The sequence below is a fragment of the Staurois parvus genome, unplaced genomic scaffold, assembly GCF_062004578.1.
Source record: "Staurois parvus isolate SC_StPar_1 unplaced genomic scaffold, SC_StPar_1.0 ptg000356l, whole genome shotgun sequence".
NCBI classification, from domain to species: domain Eukaryota; kingdom Metazoa; phylum Chordata; class Amphibia; order Anura; family Ranidae; genus Staurois; species Staurois parvus.
The window spans coordinates 3,539,703-3,559,328 of NW_028318152.1; the positions used below are offsets into that span (position 1 = coordinate 3,539,703).

The 19,626-nt window shown below is 38.8% G+C and overlaps 1 protein-coding gene across 2 annotated transcripts in view; it reads right to left on the reverse strand.

The window, feature by feature from the left end:
• Positions 1-519: 519 nt before the first annotated feature.
• DPF2 (double PHD fingers 2) overlaps positions 520-19,626 on the reverse strand; it is a 59,392-nt gene continuing 40,285 nt past the window's right edge. For both annotated transcript variants that reach the window (XM_089684796.1, XM_089684795.1), the window contains 5 exons: positions 17,909-18,055; positions 10,828-10,956; positions 5,050-5,162; positions 3,902-3,983; positions 520-3,557 (listed from right to left, as the gene is read on the reverse strand). In XM_089684796.1, coding sequence (XP_089540922.1) covers positions 3,484-3,557; positions 3,902-3,983; positions 5,050-5,162; positions 10,828-10,956; positions 17,909-18,055 — 545 coding nt within the window. In that variant the 3' untranslated portion in view covers positions 520-3,483. The remainder of the gene's footprint in view (positions 3,558-3,901; positions 3,984-5,049; positions 5,163-10,827; positions 10,957-17,908; positions 18,056-19,626) is intronic.

The following is a 19,626-nucleotide window of genomic DNA, read 5'->3' on the forward strand; positions in this document are numbered from 1 at the left end:
ACAACCACTTTGAAGTCAATCACAGCCAGTGAGCCAATCAGAAGGGGGGGCAGGGCCAAGTCACGGCTCCGTGTGTGAATGGACACACAGAGCAGCGTCTGGGGAGTGTGCGTGCTCGGCTGCCCCCATAGCTGCTTGCTGTGGGGGTACCCGATAGGAGATAGAGGCCAGGAACGCTGGCAGGGGACCTGGGGATCCAGGCTGCTCTGTGCAAAACCACTGCACAGAGCAGGTAAGTACAGAAAAGTTTGGTATTTTTTTTTTTTTTATAAGTGTAAGCCTTTAGAATCACTTTATTGCATATAAATATTAACACCATACACATTTTTACACAATAACAAAGAAGTTTTCACATATTTAGTTTGAAATCAGCATTGCACTGCATTTTTGTTTTTTTTTTACATCTATGCAGCAGGTGCATTTACTCTTAGGAGCTGCATAGTTGATGCATACGCAAATGGAACAGGAAATTATAACAATAGCACAGTATTTATTATACAAAAAGGCTATACGAAGTAATTTCTGCTACAGGGGGGCAACTTTTAATGCCAAGGGTATACTTTTTCCACAGCAGACTATTACATTTATGGATATTTTTGTTCAATAAATGATTGAAATGAAGTTTTTATTGTGTAATTAAGTACATCACCTTTAACTGAAGAGTAAGTTTTGTAATATTACAGTGCCTTGAAAAGTATTCCTACTCCTTAAAATTTTCCAAATTTTGCCATGTTACAACCACAATCAACGTAAATGTATTTTATGCGATAGATCAACACAAAGTGGCAAGAAAATCATACATTTTCTACAAATATCTGAAAAGTGTGGCATGCATTTGTATTCAGCCCCCCTGAGTAGAACCACCTTTCACTGCAATTAGAGCTGTAAGTCTTTTTGGGGATGTCTCTACCAGCTTTGCATATCTAGAGAGTGAAATTTTTGCCCATTTATCTTTTCAAAATAGCTCAAGCTCTGTCAGATTGGATGCAAACTGTCGAAAATTTCAAGGGGTATGAATATTTTTTTCAAAGTGCTGTATATTGAATATGAAGAGATTCTCTCTGGATTTAAGGTCAAAGAAGCATCAGCAATGTATGCCAGCAGTTACATGGTTCCCTAAACAAATTTTAGATCTGTGGAAAAAATGCAGAACACTATGCTGGTCTTAGGGCCGGTTTACATTATAGAAACACAGTCCAGATGCGTTTCGGATGCAATGCCGCATGCACATTTTTGACGTATTCCGGTGCTTTTTTTTTATGCATTCCAGTTCCTTTTTTTCCCGTCTTTCTTCAATTTAAACAGGGACGTGTGTTCTTGGTGAGTTCTGGAGAGTTCCAGTGTGTTTTTGATGCATTTTACCGCATTCCAGTACAGTTCTGTGCCGAAAAAATACAGCATGTGTTTTGTTTTGTTTTTTCTACAACCAGAATGCACTGGAACTGCAAGCACTGATGTGAACTATGACATTGACAACCATATAACCTACTTTGTGTGTTTCGGATGCAGAAAAAAAACAAACGCATGTAGTGTGAACTGGCCCTTAGTGTGAGACTCATCCATCAGTAAATAAATCAGTGAGTGGGTGGAAAAGCAACCTGAAAAAAGAAAGGCATCAACTAAACAAGCTATGCAAATACATGGTGAAACAACAGATATAAAAGTATTGCATAAGTTGAGATATGTAATGTTTACTATATAAGGAAAACTTTAATCTTTTCTCATACTAAAATCTTTTCACCGATGAGCAATTAGGCAGTAATAGGTTAATGGCTGTGCTTTCAAGACTGCCACACGGTCACAAAATATACACAAAGCTTTAACACAGAAATACTGCCCTGAAGCTGAAGTCCCATTTTTGTATATAAATGTAGCATGTTTATTTAATTAGTGTTAAGAATGAAATTTAACAAAAAGAAAATTACAGTATTTTCACAAGCGATTCCCTTTAATTCCATGGCAATATTTGATGGGTCTACTGTTCACTATGACACAAAGCACTTGTGCTAAAAGCCATCTTTTTTGGTGAACGCATGATGAAGTAACATTTGCCAACTAATTTAGCAAGATACAGCAATGTAGAACTGGCAGGTACAATGCCTAGCAATTCATAATGTGTTCTAGATAAGAAAGGAATCTGAGTACTAAAACCAACCATTAACAACTTCATTACCCTATACCATATTATATTTATGTCATGATATGTGATCACAGCATTAAGGCCCAAGTTACACTCCTGCTTTAAAAACTGTGTGTGATTTAGCCTGAACATATTTTACTGAGAGAGTAAATGTATTATACGTATTTTTTTTTCTTTTGTGTATGTTGATGTTTTTGTATGCATTTTAACATGAACAAAAAGCACAACATTTGCACTTTGAGAATTGTTCTAAGGTTTTTAAACAGCAGAAGTGTGAGAGGGGTCTTAAGGTTGCTCAACCACAGCCCTTTTGGGTCAATAGCTAAAAAATATATATATATGTATAGTCTAGAAAAATAATGAATATTGTGACATCTTCCAATGCTGACAGGATTAAAAACAAATCTGCAGATTTTCCAGACCCCAGAGAAGCAGCAAGTTTGGTACTGTGAAGGGAAGTCTTTGGGAGGAGGCTAACAGCTTTAATATTATTGATCAACCTGCAGCAGAAAATTACACACAGCTATATTCTCATGCTATACACACCAGTTTACCCTGAGAAGGAAGGAAAGAATGGTTAAACAAAAACAAAACAAAAAAAAAAAAAAACAATCTATGGAGGATAAAAGTAATGCTAGTTTAACTATGATCATTTGTGGTATATGTTGGTCTATTCTACGACTGGTGTTGTGTAAATTACGTGCCAAGCTTTTTCATCCAACTACACTAGAGCTGAAATAAAGAGCTGTAAGCTATTGTAAGCTTAGTATGTGGCACTCTTACACTACCTGAAGGGAGATCAAAGTGAAAGGCACAGAAGGTTCACCAAATGTCATGGAGGTAGTGGCAGCAATACTGAAGAACCTTTACAGTGAATACTAAATAGAATCAGCAAAAGACAGTACAACATTTTATCTTCTCTTCGGCGTTCACTAAAAACAATCATGGTCTTTCATTAGCATTTTAGGTTAAAAAAACCAAAGACACATGGAAAGCACCCCTATACAGGTTGCCCAGGCAAACGTCAATGGGCTTAGCAATCTTTAAGGACCATGATAAAAATGTTTATATAGAATTTCTGCCATACAAGAGATCAAAAGGTCCATTAATAAGACAATGTGATATTAAAAGTGATTAGGATACTAAATCTTTACATGTTTTTTTAATGAATAAGAACTGCCAAATAACACATTGTTCATACGAATGTGTGTATGTTCACACTCATAGCATACTGGTTATAGAATTAAGGGAAAAAAAACCCTCCCCCATAAGGTGTTCAGTAATCAATTCCATGGGGTCTTCTCTGCAGCCTGCGCCTTGTATTGATTGTTTTTATGGATCTGTCAGGAGTTTTGATTCTGGTAAATTGAAGCCTTGTCTTTTAGCAGATCGAGACACAAATGACAACTCCAACTTCCTAAAAGAGCAGAGAAAACATCTTTAAAATATTTCCGATAATATAAACACAAAAGACATAACACCATCATGAATGTACAAAAAAAAGAAGTTTATCCTGCAATCTCAATGCTTCCATCTACTGGGTTTCTTTTCATTTGACCCCACTCCTCTCTGTTCCCTGTGACCATCTTACAAGGTAACATTTCTCTAAATTAAAAGCAATCTATATTGGGCGGATGCTTCTTCTCTATTATATGAACTTATATAAAAAAAAAAAATATTGGATGTTCATTAAAGTGTTTATTAAAGAAAATACAAATCCTGCCATGGTTGGAAAAAATGAGAAAAAGTGTATATACTCACCCTCAGGAGGCTCAGCCATTGGTGGAGAGAGGCAATACATATGGTATCCACGGTCACAATCATCACAGAATAGCAACTGATCCTATTGAAGAGCAAAAAAAAACAAAAAAAACAAAAAAAAACAAAAAAAAAAAAAACACTTGGTACAGAACACATCTGAGACAACATGAAATGCCAAGATGACCAGCCATATTAAAGTGGTAACCAAGTGCTGCTCTTTAATGTGGAACTTCACCCAAAAGGGGAAGTTCCGCTTTTCTTCCTCCTGATTTTGACAGGTACCCGCTCCCGCTTCAACCAACAAGGCGACCAGCCCGGAAGTTCACCCACTCCTCTCCCCGCAGTCTCTCGGGACACCTATAAGGTCCCAAGAGACTGCGAGAGCATTCATTGGGTACAGCGCGACTCGCACATGCACAGTGGACAGCCAGCTGTGTAGCTGCAAAGAGTCACAGCTGGCTGCATACAGTTAAGATACCAGTGAAGAGCAGGGACGGGTGAAGACAGAGCTGGATCCAGGGACAGGTAAGCATGTTTTTTAAAAGTCAACAGCTACAGTATTTGTAGCTGTTGACTTTTAATTTTTTGTTTGCAGGGTGAACAACCTCTAAGTGCTGTAACCCATTGTCATCCATCAAACTCTACCTTGCAAACGTGGGAGTTTAACAGAGTGAATCCTGACTGGTTACTATGGGTTACTGCATTTAATTATTAATTAGCACTCCTGCACTTAGAGGTTTTGTCATTTGCTTAAATGCATTACTGTCTTCCCCAGGAAAACATGATCCGTTGGGCAGCTCTTTAAATATAAGCTAGAGATTCTAACATTATTAAACATGTTTTCCTGAGCTGAAAAAACCTCAGAACAAGCAGATATAGTGGCACAGAGGCCAAATGACAACTCATAACCTGCCAATGTTAATCGATGCTGACCCTTGGTTTTAATATTTACATAAAGAGACCCAGAACAAGCATGCAGATCAGTTCCCCCTTCACTTGCTACGTGCTTCAATCAAACTCCTTAAGTTCCAAATTCAGCAACAGCCAGGAAACCAGTCTTTTCAAAATGCCATGTATTTGCAACTTTTAGATTTTCTTCAGTACAGGTTTCCTTTATATTCAATTAATGGTAAACAACATTTACTTACATCATTCTCAGATGTCCCACAGATGTTGCAGCATTTACACTCAATGCACTGCCAACGATAAGTCTTCACTGCAGCCATCATCACTGGAGTAAACTGCAAACAGGAAGGATGTCCTACGATCGCAAGAGAAATGGGGCTCAGACTATTCCAAATGATTGTAGACAACTTTATTATGGTGTCACACTTTTAAAATGAAGTATAACTATGATGTTGTCATATAACCATATCTGGCCTACAGGTGATAAACTAATATGGTTGTATAGACTGAAAAAGTATGTAAGGATAGGCGTAATTTGAGTTTAACCCTTTTTTAATGTGAGATTGATCAGAACAGCATAAGCAGAATTGATTTATTTTACAACCCTTTTCCAGGGTTTGGTGATCACAAAGGAAAACTAGATAAACTGAATGTATACCAGTGGACTTGAATTAAGGAAGAACAGCAGATCACTTTGTTTTCTATACAACACAGTCCGTAAAGAACAGCTGTTGCAGTCAATAACAATAACCTGTTTTTTTTAAATATATTGGATGCAAAGTATGTTTTACAACAATGAGACAGAGTAACAGTTTTAAAAGCTACCCCTTTCCATAGAAACAAAATGGCATTTAAGGACACCCCTCCCAAATACTGCATCGGTTTTTCTTTCAAATCCCTAATCCCTCCTAGCTATACCATCTGCTCCCTGCTACCCAGTTGAAGTGTGATTGACATTACATATACTTTTTCATTGGCAAAATCCCTTCTCCCTTACCTAGGGGATCAGTCATGACCTACAGAATACATTTTTGATGGACAAATGAGAAAATTATCACTGAAAGCAAGGAGCTACAGAAGTTGGAATGCCAAACTTGCCTGTTTGTTTGTTTTGGGCCAGTAACTAAGTAATAAAAGGGTAAGAATAATAGACTTGGTGCCAACACCTTCACAAACAATTTCTGGTAGATTCACTTTTTCTGATTTTTATTATATTACTGATCAGGCACTATTTTTCCCAAAGGCTTAATTAAGGAGACATGTCATCTACAGTAGACTAACGAGAAATCATGTACAACTCTCAACTTCACCCATGTAAATAAAGTGCTCTAAAAATAAACCAACTGTTAAAGATTTCAAAAGTAAAATGTTCTGTAATGGCAATAAATCTAAATTATTTCCATATGGATCATTTTTTAAAGTTGAAATTAAGGCACACCAAAAACCATGCAGGCCTATTAAGGAAAAAAAAACCTAGGCCAGCTTTGGTTTCAGTAATAACCTGACAGTTGCTAGAATGAGTGAACGTAGGAAAACTAAAAACTGAACCATCTTTACATACCTTCTACTGATCTGGTGTCATTGTGGCTAAATCCTTGTGTGGGTTTGTAAAATGTGGGTGACCCACAGACAAATGTAATAAAATAGTAAAAGGAGGAGATTCATGAACGAAAGGACAATCTGACCAGAGTCAAAGTGTTCTGAACGCAGCAGTTTCCATTGCTCAAGTGGATTAACATATTCCATGTTGTCTGAAGAAACGGTTGTTACCTGTTCTACAAATGAGTCACTAATTTGGCATGTCATACGGATGATGTTAATGGAAAAAGTCATAGTGATCTCTACACAGAAACCAAGTCTACCATAGAAGTAGCACATTCTCTTCAGGTGTCAAACCTCGTGAAGTGCACAATAAGTTTTGCTGCTCGTTAAACCTGAACTCCAGAAATGATCTGTATTGCATACTTACATACAGCATTGCACAACGTAAGTATGCATTACTCATAATAAAAGAGAGGAAGGACAGCGACATCACAATCTCCACTTCAACCAATCAAAGAACACCTTGTATTCTTTGAAAAAAAAAAAGGCATTATTGAATGACTGTGGTGCCAAGTGATAGACCCCTGTGGTCAGTGCGCAGTGGGGTAGCCGCTCACACAGGACCTGAAAGACTGTAGCTATTCACTCTAGTAGTGCAGACTACTACAGTGATTTCCAGCAGTCCATCGGGTATGAGTAATGCATCCTTACATTTTGCCGAGTTGGACCAAGATAAGTATGCAATGCAAATATAACCTGGAGCTCAGCTTTAACTCAAATTTTACATAAAGGCAGATAGCCATTTGTAAATAGTCAGCTTGTTAAACACAGTCATTTTTTTTTTTGTTTTGTTTTATGAATCAAGGTCTGTCTCTTTTTTAAAACACAATGCTGTTCTAAAATAATAGTGAATATATATGTTATAGAGTATTATTCTGAGAAAGCAGAACCAAAAACACCAACAAGAGCCTATTAAACACTTCAGACCCAAGAAGTTGGCCACGCAATTTGATTGTACAGTCTCTTTACAATCTTCTTAAAAGGTAAACTAAAATGATTTTGAGTCAATGTTATTTGAGTTATTTTATAATTTTTGTACGTTTTATACTTTTAAATTGCTTATTTTACAGGACAAAGGTTTACTGGAGTACTTTGGGCAATCTAAAGAGATAGAAAAGCAGAGCAGCATGCTTTGCTGCTCTATTTGTCTGATAGAAACCTCTGGCTAGGGATGAGCCATTACTTTGAGGACTGAGTTCTGTCAACAATGGGCTTCTTTTAGAACAGCTGGAAAGCAGTCAAGCTCATGATGTGAAAAGATGACTAGAGCGCCATCTATTGACTGAACAAAATTACACAGTAACATACTAAGGGTTTTTTTTCTTTCATTTACTCCACTACAAAAATTAATAGCATATTTTAGTCTAGACCAGGGGTCTCCAGGCTGCGGCCCAAGGGCTGGATTCGGCCCTTTACTAGCCTTTATCTGGCCCTTGGGGCACTATTCCTCCCTCTGTAACCAACAATGGGACACTATTCCTCCCACTGATATAAACTATTGGGCACTATTCCTCCCGCTGATACCAAAGATGGGGCACTATTCCTCCTACTGACCACCAATCCTGAAGCCACGTTTATTTTCACTGATGCTGGGACCAGGACATTTTTACCCCTACTGGCCACAACCCGGTCCTCCTAAAGTCTGAAGGACTGAAGTTTGAAAAGTTTGGAGGCCCCTGGTCTAGATCACAAAGAAATCAAACCCACTATACAGTCCCATTGAAATGTACTAACAATGTATTAAATTCTTATCCAACAAGAGAGGCTCTTGCCCTACCCAGTAGTTGGTAAGTCTGTTAGAGATTGTACAGTGTGAAGAGTGTGTGGCTAGCTTCATACCTAAACCACTTACCCGCTGCCAAAGAGAAAAAAAAAAATCAACAGATTTACCACCTGTTTTTACTATCATGGATTATTGGTAAGCAAGTTGTGTATTATGTGCAGGCTTGTGGTACTTTGACTAACCTTTCTGCTCCCAGCTCATCCTCACCTGTCTTCAATCCAGCGAGATGTCAGCGACACACAGCTGCTGTTCAAATCTTCTGTGCTGGGTCCATGTTAGTGAATCAGCATCTGAAATGGATTCTTATGAAGTGTTCGTTCTTCACTGAAACAAAGTGGGAACTCTCCATAGGACTGATCAGAAAGTGTGGCACACATGTGGGCCCAGGACAGACTTTGCCAAGCTGCTGTGTGGGGCCAATAAGGCTGTGCAATCAATATTTTGCTGGATTAGGGGACAGGTAAGTAAAAATTGGTGGGGGGTAAATGAGGATGTAGCAGAATTTTAGATTACATGCAGAACCACGTAACTTGCTTATATCTAAGAGAGATACATTTACTTACAAATCCATAAACCATCTGCCTCCATTTAAAACAAAGCAACCAATGACCTATGGAGCGCTGATGGGTGGTTCAAATCTGATTTCTTCACCAAGGTAGAAAAATTAACTGCTTCCTAACTGCAGCACGCACACACACATATATATATATATATATATATATATATATATCTCTCAGTATGAATATGAAAATTTTCTGTTGGTGATTCTCTTTAGTGTAAAGGATCTGAGCAGCTCTAGTTACCCAGTCATGTTTGCCCCACCGCTACACCATTGACTATCCCGTGCTCAACACGGCCTGTCACACCAGAGGCATTATGAGGAATGGGAGGAACTTCCGCTCTCCGATCTCTTCTGTGCCCTAAGAAACTAGAAGCGAGAAGGATTTTGTGACTTCTGGTTTGTTTCTTTGTTTATTTATTAGCCATTACAGACTAGCAAAGCAGCTGATCAAGCCAATGTCGGTTTGATTGGTTGCTTTGGAGGGTCCAACAGACCGCAGAACTCTCCATAAAGAGTACCTAAATAACAATGAATGAAAAAAAAGTGGAATAAAAAAATAAAGCAGTGTAAAAAAATAAATTAAAACTAAAAAATTGTTTAAAGTGCCCCATCCCCCATGCTCACACGCAAATGCGAACGTGCATGTATGTAAACAGATTACACATGAGGTATTGCCGCAAACGTCAGAGTGAGAGCTATAATTCTAGCATCAGACCTTCTGTTTAACTCTAAGTTGGTAATTCGTAAAGGCTTTTAAATAGTTAACTATGGATCATTTAATGTACCGCAGTTTGTCGCCATTCCATTAGCACAATTTTAAAACATCTTTTATATTTTACCAAAAAATTGGGTATTATTGTGTTCACTAAAAGTGTATTTTTTCTGAAAATATGTGTTTGGTAAACCACTGAGCAAATATTGCATGACATAAAGAATTGCAACAGTCAGCATTTTAATCTGCAGGGCCTTTGCTTTCAGAAAATATATCATATTTAGGGGCTTAAGTAATTTGTTTAGCAAAAAAATGCATTTTTACATCTATGTGAGCAATTTTAGCATTGGCCCGGATGTCAAGTGGTGAAATTATGAATTTGATAGTCTTCCAATTCATGTTACTTCTTCCTGTTCTAGCTCAAAAGCAATACTAATGCTATTCGTTTACAAACATTCCAAAACTGCCAAGTAGCTCACGACATAAAAAGAGAAACTTCAATGACGACTATAACAAAATCCAATAATGTACCTTTCCAAAAGGTATTTTTAATTGCACTCATCCCCCCCAAACCATTTGATACAGGATAGTGAGTGTGGTGTTGCTGCTCAGTAAATCATCCAGAATTTGTTCAAAATAATTGTATGCATCTCAGGCTGCATAACAGTGTTTTTGTAAACCCTGGTCTTAGGAAGCAACATACAGGTCATGTTTCCACTTTCAGTAGAAGCAAATCCTTGTTTATTAATAATGGCTTATAATATGCACATTTTACACTTCATTCTGGGAAGAGAACATGAGTACTGCTGTTGAAAAGCACCGAACCGGCTCTCATTCATTATATGGCTTGATAAACTTTCCTGCTAAAAGCAATGCAAATGCATTTGAAATGTAAAATCTTCTACATTTAAACACTTCTCATATGTACTGTTTATCATTTTTGGGGGCAAGCTGTTGGAAATTCCTTGGCGTTAATTTCTATTGTATGCTAACACTATCAGCATATATTTGCATAGTCAGGTTATTGTTGCTAAATTTCTCACCTTGCAAGCATTTGGTGATTAGAAATAATAGCTTTACATGTTTATATCATTTTATTGCACCACAAAATATTAAAATGTATAAATAGCCATCTCCTGTACAATGATCAACTGTCTCTAACAAAATGAGGTGAATGCTAAAAAGGTAAGGGGAGGGGGCACGCACATTGCTCAGCGTCTTAGACAATCTGTTAATAACTTAAACTGCAGACAGTCTACACCACCCATTCTTCTTGGGCAGCAGGCAGTTGCTGCACTATGGAATTCTCACAGCTGAAGATGCTCACTGTATCACCCTCCTTTTTCCCCTGCCTCTCATACCAGAGCGACCGCAGTCTGAGCAAGACACCAGCTCTTCCGCCTGGTTTGTCTTCTTGTTGATCTTTGAATCTCCGAGGCAAAAGTCACAGTAATTGTTGGGTAATGCTAGACCATCTGGACCCTTTTTAGCTAAATGGGGAAAAAAGAGAAATAAAATGGCATGAGATTTATATACCGCTTCAGAATGTAGTAACCAGGCACAGATTGCAATAGACCTAAAAATGTTATCCAAATAGGAACCCAGTGATCATGAAATTGGGGAGTTAATTGCTACTCTCGCAAAAAACAATTCTCACAATATTTTGCCTGTGAATCTTCCTGTCTAGCTTTTGTGAGTGTTCAACTACAGGTCCAACACAGTGGGCGACAGAAGGTGGTGCAGTAAATTGTGGTGGCTAGGAGAGAAGGGGTAGAATAAAAGCACAGAGGTGACTATTCCAACATGAGTTTGGTTGTGTTATACTTTAACCCCTACATCACTAAAGTAAAACAAATGTTAATGCCTGAATACAAATTTGCAACTTTGACATGTGTTAGCAAAACTGTATATATATCACATTGTAACTACTTTGTGTATCCAGGTGAATTTTATCTAGTTTCTGTCAGGAAAATTGGATTTTCTGTCGGTGGTAAATAGTAACAGATATATCCTGAATTTTTTTTTTTTTTTTTTTTTTTTAATTATGAAAGGAAAACTGGCCTAAAATAGTAAAAATATATATAGATATATATTTTATACTTAGCTGTATATTTCTTGATATTACCATGAGTAATCACCAAAGAACAACCCAAAATAAATTCCCCTGCTACTGACGATCACATTAGTACCAAACATGCTTATGTTAGACCTAACCTAGATAAAACCTTGATATAGCTATTTTTTTCCCCCCCACACACTTTTGTTTGTTTACATCTTTCTGCAATGCAAGGACAGAAAGATACTATGCATATTTCTCTCCATTCAGAGGAGAAAAAAAAAAAAAAAAAAAAACACACACACACACACACACACACACACATGGGTGGCCTGTACAGTGACTTATCAGTGTGATAGCCAACCAGGGGCTATAACAGCGACAAGGTGACCAGGAACAGGGACTCCTTGGTCCTGATCATGGTGAGGGCCCGGTCTCTGTGCTGGAAGCTTGCTGTGCAGCTAGCAGAAACACAACAGGATATTGTCAAAGATTATGGGCATGATACAAGATATTGTCAGAGACTGTGGACATACTAAAAGATGGGCAGAGACTGTGGACATGCTGCAGAAAAATTTCAGAGATTGTGAACATGCTATAGGAGTTGTTGGAGACTGGGGACATTCTTCAGAAGCAGTCAAGGATTGGATGCATATTACATAAGACTGCTAGAAATCATTGCTATAACAGGGCAATAAGACAAACACAGACAAGTGTCTGCAGGGGCCCAGAGGGCCACAAAAGTGCCAAGGGGCTACATGTTGGGCACCAGGGCTTTAGGGTGTAAGCTCTTGAGAGGAGTTATCTTATTCACATAGTAATGGTAGCTCTTGAAGCAGGATGTCCTATGTGAGGTTCTGAGGGCTGGACAATAAAGGAGTTCATCTTCCTGATGTACGTTGTAGCCTTGAATTAGACTGAAGGCTCTGACCATGTCCAGACAGCAAAAAGCAACCCTCCTTGGCTGCTTTGGAGCAGGGCACAAAGGAAGGATTAGGTCCTCATTGAGGTGGAAGGCTGACACCACATTAGGAAGAACGAAGGGTCTTGGGAACAAGAGCACTTTGTCCTTGTGAACGAGTAAAGACTCTTTACAAGAAAGTCGCTAAATGCGAGCACGTCTGATAGACGTGATAAATAAAGCAAATCCTCATGTGCTGCTACTTATACCCAAATGTTCATGCTTGGGAAGATATTTGGAGTCCTGTAATCAACCCCTGAGGCAAGGGGAAGGCACATTTGACCTATATTTATGGTGAGGGCACATCTTTTGCACAGAAGCACTTTTGTTTGATTTGAAGCTTGACGTGCAGTTTAAGGTGTTATAAGCCTACATGCAGAAGTAACATATCAGCTATTGCCTGAAGTCATGAATACACCTTATACTGTGGTTAAGCAGGGCCTTCTTCACCTATTTTTGGACTTCACATTATACATTGTGCCCAAGTATGATTATATGTTATAGTTTGCAATATTTATGGATGTATGATCATATGAGAGCTTTGATATTTATTTCACAATTATTGGTCATAGAATCTCAGCAGCGCAACACTATTTTTTACTTTAATGATAGACATGAAACCCACCAGGAAGGGTGCCTTAAAGGAGAAAATGTCCAAGGGGAGATCCGCGATGGGTTGAAAGGTTGGTTTCTGCAGAGCAGTGAACCGAATTGAGGTTTCAAGGAAGCAAGGGTGCTGTAAAGGTGGTTTGATCTAAGAGAAAAACTGGAATAATTACAATTCCTTTACAAAGGAAGGCGAAGCCAGAGGTTTTTGGAAAAGAATGGACAAGCCCAAAACCTGTCCCTTAAGAGTACTAAAGGCCAAGATCTGGTTCCAACTGTAGGAAAGCCAGAACTAGCACAGAATAATCTCTGGGAGTGAAGTGCAAGTGTTCACACTAGGCAAAGAAGGATTCCCAGGTACAATAGTAGATCTTTCTGGAAGTGACTTTACTTGCATTTAGCAATGTGGGAATGACAGACTGGGATCCCTCTGTCACTCAAGACCTGGGCTTCAACAGCCAGTGACTGAGAAGCAGGATGGGATGGGGGCCTTGAGACAGCAGGGTCTGACCTGTTTGGAAACAGTGCGGGTTTGTCTCCTAGAAGTCTGAGTATGTCTGTGTACCAGGTGGATCTAAGCAAGATTGGTCCAATGAGGATCACGGGTTTCTTCTCTTGCTCTATCTTGCAGAGCAGTCGAGACAGAATTGTAAGTGAAGGAAAGTCATAAATTAGCCTGAAGATAATCCAGGGAATTATCAAAGCATGTGAAGCCAGTCGCTAAGGATTCTTGGTTTAGGTCAGAAATAGAAGTGACTGTTGAAATTGGAGACAAGTATGTACACCTCTAGAGTCCTTCATCTCGAACATATCAGGTTGAAGATATCAAGGCTTATTCTCTTACTCCAGGTGGTAGCAACTGAGCTAATCTGCCTTCCCATTGTCCACTTCTGGAATGGGGACAACAGAGATTGCTGGACAGTGTTTCCACATCCATGACGTGATCTGGCTGGTTTCCTTCAAGGATGCATGACTCCTGGTAGTCCCTTGGTGACTGCTGTAGGCCACAGCTGCAGCATTGACTGACTGAATTCCAACTGGGTGTTTCTAAAGGGGGGTCTAGTGGAAAAAAGCCATTTTTATCTCTCTGAGCTCCAAGACTGACTGTTACGCAGACCTTCTGCATAGCAAATCTTTGCCTAAGCTTTTGTGGTGGTTCCCTTGTAACTGGTTTTTGCCACTGCTATTAGTGAGGTTCTTCCCCTATGGGACGTTCAAAGTAGGTGCAGAAATGTAGAAAGTGTGTGAGAAAGAGTACGCAGCAACCCAGGTGGTGATCGCCATGTAGCCAAGTCCTCATGGCAAATGGGCAGGAAGAAGCACCCGAGTACCTTATAAAGGGCTCTAGGCAGAAGCAGCAGTAAACTGTGCAACCTATGGTGTAATGTACAACAAGTAATATCATTTCAAGCTAAGTGCCCAAGCAGAGTCCGGTGCCCTTGAATACAATGCCCAAGGTTTTACTGAGGTTGCACCAATCCAGGTGCACGGTTTCTATTATGTTAGAAGACACTGAAGAGTTGAATATAGAGTTGATTGAACAATCTGAAGTAATATAAACTAGTTAACGTATAACTGAAGGCAAGACTTTTTTTTCTTTCAATTTTGCATAGAGTGGAGAGGGATTAGAACACGTCAGATATTTATTGCTGTCTGTGTCCCTGTTATGGAGATTTACCCTATTTATCCTTTTTTCCATTATCACAAAAAGTAAAAGAAAATCCCACATTTTGGGTTGTCAACAGAACAGGAATAGAGGGGAAATCATCCAATGTAGTACTAGTACTGTCACCAGGGAATCCATCTTTTTTTTTTTTTTAGGGATTTCCTCTCGCTTCCTGTTTTGGCAATGAGAGAAGGGAAATCTCCCCAATGGACTCAGAACAAAAAAAAAATTGAAAGTAAATATAACCCTCCATTATTCTATCTGAAATGGAAAAAAAGGTTTTGTCTTTAGATTTTCTTTAGGAGTGAGTCCAACCACCTGAAGGTACCAGCTTATAACCTAGTGTCTATGAATATCAAGCTTGTGCCCTGTACTGTACAATTAAGATATTAACTTTAATGTATTTTTACTGAAATTCTGTGCTTGATAAATTGTTGCACAAATATCGTGAGACATATAAAATTGGAACTATCTCTGTTTTATTCTCCAGGGTCTCTGGGAATATAAAATGCTTTGGGGGTTTTAGGTAATCTTCAAACCCAAAATGTTTTTGTTAAACGTGCAAAAACTGCTCCAGAAGTGAAAGGGTTACATGCAGCTGGCACATGTAAATACATTTTTTTGTATGCCTTCTTCCTGCCTCTGCCACAACTAAAACTGGAAAAAAATGACAGCACTAGGAGCCAATCATGCTCTACTACAGTGCTAATAAGCGAAGAGTAAGAGAAGTGTTAAGCGGAGTGAGGGCTTGAGGGGGAACCCAACATTAGCTGAACATAATCAATCTTTTGGCAGATAAAAACACTTCATATACAGTGGCAAGAAAAAAATACGTAAACCCCTTGGAATTAACTGGTTTTTAGAGGTATTTTGTCATAAAATGCTATCCTCATCTAATGGTGAGTGCACATGGGCCAAATATCGTCCTAAATCAGCCTGTACAGTAGAAACCGGCTGACTTTCAGCTCGTGTGTACAGTTCCCTGTCCAACAGTCTGATGACTGGCTGCTGTCGAACAGGCATGCTCGAAAACCAGCATCAGATCAGCGCTCTCAGCCAATGATTGCGAATACTGACCTTTGTGTTCTGGCAGGGGGGTTGGGGGGGCAGTCGCCCTGTTAGAAAGTTGTCAGTTTTTTTTGTCATTCAGCCCACTGGATTGAATGAATAAAAATAAAAAAAAAAAACTTCTTATAGTGAGTACAAGGCATAAATCACATTAAAAACAATGTGTTTAAGCTTATAATATGCAAACATTTCTAATTTCTCATGTCTTTATTGAACACACCCATTAACATTTACAGTGCTGGAGAAAAAGTAAGTGAACCCTTGAAGTTAATAACTGATTGGACCTCCTTTGGCAGCAATCACTTCAAGCATGCACTTTCGGTAGCTCTGGATCAAGCATGAACAACATTCAGGAGGAATATTTTTGACCATTCTTCTTTACAAAACTGCTTCAGCTTTGACATATTTGTAGGTCGTCTAGTGTGACTAGCTCCCGAGGTCATTCTACAGCATCTCTTTGGGGTTAAGGTCTTGGCTCTGACTTGGGCATTCCAAAAGACACATTTTCCTTTTCTGAAGCCAGTCTGTGGTGGATTTACTTTGATGCTGAGGGTCATTGTCCTGCTGCCTCACCCAACTTCTACTAAGCTTCAGCTGGTTGACAGCCACCCCTGACATTATCCTTTAGGTTATTTTTGTAAACTCCCCTCGATGATGGCAAGTGGTCCAGGCCCCGAGGCAGCAAAACAACATGAAATCATGAGGTTTCCTTCACTATTGGGATGATGCTTTGATGTTGATAAGCTGTGCCCTTTTTGCACCAAACCTAGTGCTGAGTGACCTTCAATTCAACTTTTGTTTCAAAGTCCACAAAACATTTCCCCAGTAGCATTGTGGTTTGCCAAGATGCTCTTTGGCAAACTTTAGGACTGCAGCAATGTTTTTTTTTTTGTTTTGAAGAGCAGCAGCTTCTTTCATGGTGTTCTTCCATGAACACCCTGTCTGATCAAAGACTTATGGCAGACTCGCAAAAAAGGATGTTTGCCAGTTCCAGTGATGTCTTCAAGCCATTAGCTGTTACTTATGAGTTCTGCTTTACCTCATTGAAGATTCTGTGTTGCTCTTGGGAGTCATCTTGGCTGGATGTCCACTTTTAGGAAGAGTAGCCACAGTAAACTGTCTCCATTTGTAGAGAATTTGTTCTTCGACCAATGAATACCTAAACACTGAGATTGCTTTGTATCCCTTTCCAGCCTTATGCAGATCAACTAATCTTGATCATATGTCTTCAGTGAGCTAATTTTTTCTTAAAGCATGGTTCACCTCAGCTGATGCTTCTTATGAACAGAAATCTTAACATGTTTGATGTCTTTCATCAAAGTAGCTCTAAACCACACAAACTCATTTTATTAACTGGACTCCAGGTGTGCAAACTGACTCCAATTAGCTTTTATTTAATTATTCCGTGGGTTCACTTACTTTTACCTCCAGCACTGCACATGTTTAACTGGTGTGTTCAATAAACACGCATATTGTGTTTGTCTATTGTTGTGATAAGGATCATGTTACATTTTATGGCAAATTACTGCAGAAAGCCAGTGTTTCCCAAAGGGTTCAAATACTTTTTCTAGCCACTCTATTTAAACTGTGTGCAAAGCTGTTTGCCCAACTTCCTGTTTTATAGTTAACCTGTCTGGTGTTAAGTTTTTCAGTAAGCTCAGCAAATGCTGGAAGCCTGGCTGTTAAGCTGACCCACCGGCTTCAATAATTTGAGTCAATGACCCAGAATATACACAGTATGTGGATCAGGAAATTCAGATGTCCATCTACTTATTTGTTCCAGCCATTTCCAGAAATAGAGGTCAGCAATAGCAGTCTCCATATTTCTCAGACATCTTTTGGAATAGAAATAACAAATCTGTCATTGCTGACCTCCTAGGAATGCTAGGTGCCCGACTGTACTGGTTAAATAATTTCCCAGGCACCAACAAAGTCAATGCAAAAACGGTGTAAATGTATACAATACAAGGATAACCAAGCATACTTTTTAAGATAACAAATTTGTTTGGAAGATTACCAGTACAGGCAACCAACAACAAAAGCATATAAACAAAACATATGACTTAAGATTAGATCAAAACTTACATTTCTGCTCCTCAGGTCTATGCATAATAGGGGTAGGTGGCTGAGAATCCTCCTTGTCCTCTGCTCCTGCACCCTCTTCATCAACCAAATGAGAATGTGCATAGTGATAGCTCAAACCAGGCCGGTTCTTGTACCGCTTTCCACAGACTGATGGGGAAAAAAAAAAAAAAAGAAGAAGTAAAAGAGAAACCAAAAAGGAGTAAAACTTGACAAACACAACAATTAAGGCAAATTAACAAAGCAAACAGGCAATGAAAAAGCTGAATAGTTAACAAAAAATTTTCTAACCATTCCAGCTAAAGAGGGGTTAACACACAGTAGCGAAGCCTGGATGGGACTGGGAATGGCAGTGAGAGTGAGAATCACAAACTGCAAGCTTCTAACATATTACCATCAATCCTTATGTATAATATACATTATTAAGAACAGACCACCCAGTGTGCGCCTTAGCCATTACCATTCAGTTTTTCTCAGCTGTAAACTATAATCATTACACCCAAACAGATCACATATAGGACGTAGTATATTCTATTTTCTTTAGTCTGTGGAGGACAACAGTTACCTTTGTATTATTGTAAACAATGAAGAATTATGCTTCATGGCAGCAATCTCATTGCTTGGAGATTGTTAAGTGCCAGGTATATCAGGTATTAATGCAAAAATGCTCAGAACCAGAGACAAACCAGATTGCTAAAAGAGCAAAATATGCCTTTACAAGAAGGTCTACTTTCCAAGAATGCTTGAACTATTTATATGGTACAAATATGGCAAAATAAGTCACAGTGGGTGGTTGGACATGCTGGCTCAAACCAAGAACCCCCAATTTATTTTTTTTACACTACTTCACACATACACATGCATACGTGAATCTCCCGAGTTTACATATTTATATCCATAGAGGCAGAAGTGTGCCTTGAAAACAAAAGGAACTAGCTTTATCTTGGTCACTAGTTAATCAATGCATAGCTAAACTGAGAATAGAACTCCTGTGCTAGAAAAAGTGGTTTATAAGGAAAAACAACTGTGTAGTGTTACTATGATAACCCTGCTTTTTGACAAAGAATCTTCCCCATTATTGGTGTTTATATTCTTCTCTGGGGTCAGTTTTCTTTTCCCACGATTGCTTTAGAAGTGAAACAAAATAGTTACAAGGGCAAGGACATGTTTGTGGATGATGCCAGAATGGCAAGGGTCCAACAATGTGGAATACAGAATAAGCAAAACTGTATAATCAAACTAAGCACTATTTGTGGTAAACACTTTAAGGGCCCTTTCACATTGATCCGTTTTTGATGCTTTTTTGGGGGGTAAAAAATTTGAATGAAAAAATGTATCCCTTTAAATCCTATGGAACTCTTTACACCAGTGCGCTGCAGGGTGTTTCTAAAAGTCCTGCATGCTGCATCTTTGGTGAACTTTTCAAAAACCCATCTCCACTGAATTCTATAGAAAATGCACATGAATCACATGTCCAGGTTTTACAGGTGCATGGTTGGAGTCAGAAGTCCGGAAAACATGGCAAGCACGCATGTGTTTTTAACACGTTTTTTTCAGCAGTGAAGCATGAAAGCACCCTAACAAAGAATAATTGTTTTCAAAATTTTGAAAATATAAAAAGAACAGAAGTACTAGAAAATTAAGAATTATGGTTTCAAAGCACTAACAAGTGTAGAAATTCATTAATGTACATTTGTACATAATGTACGTGGGATGCTTTG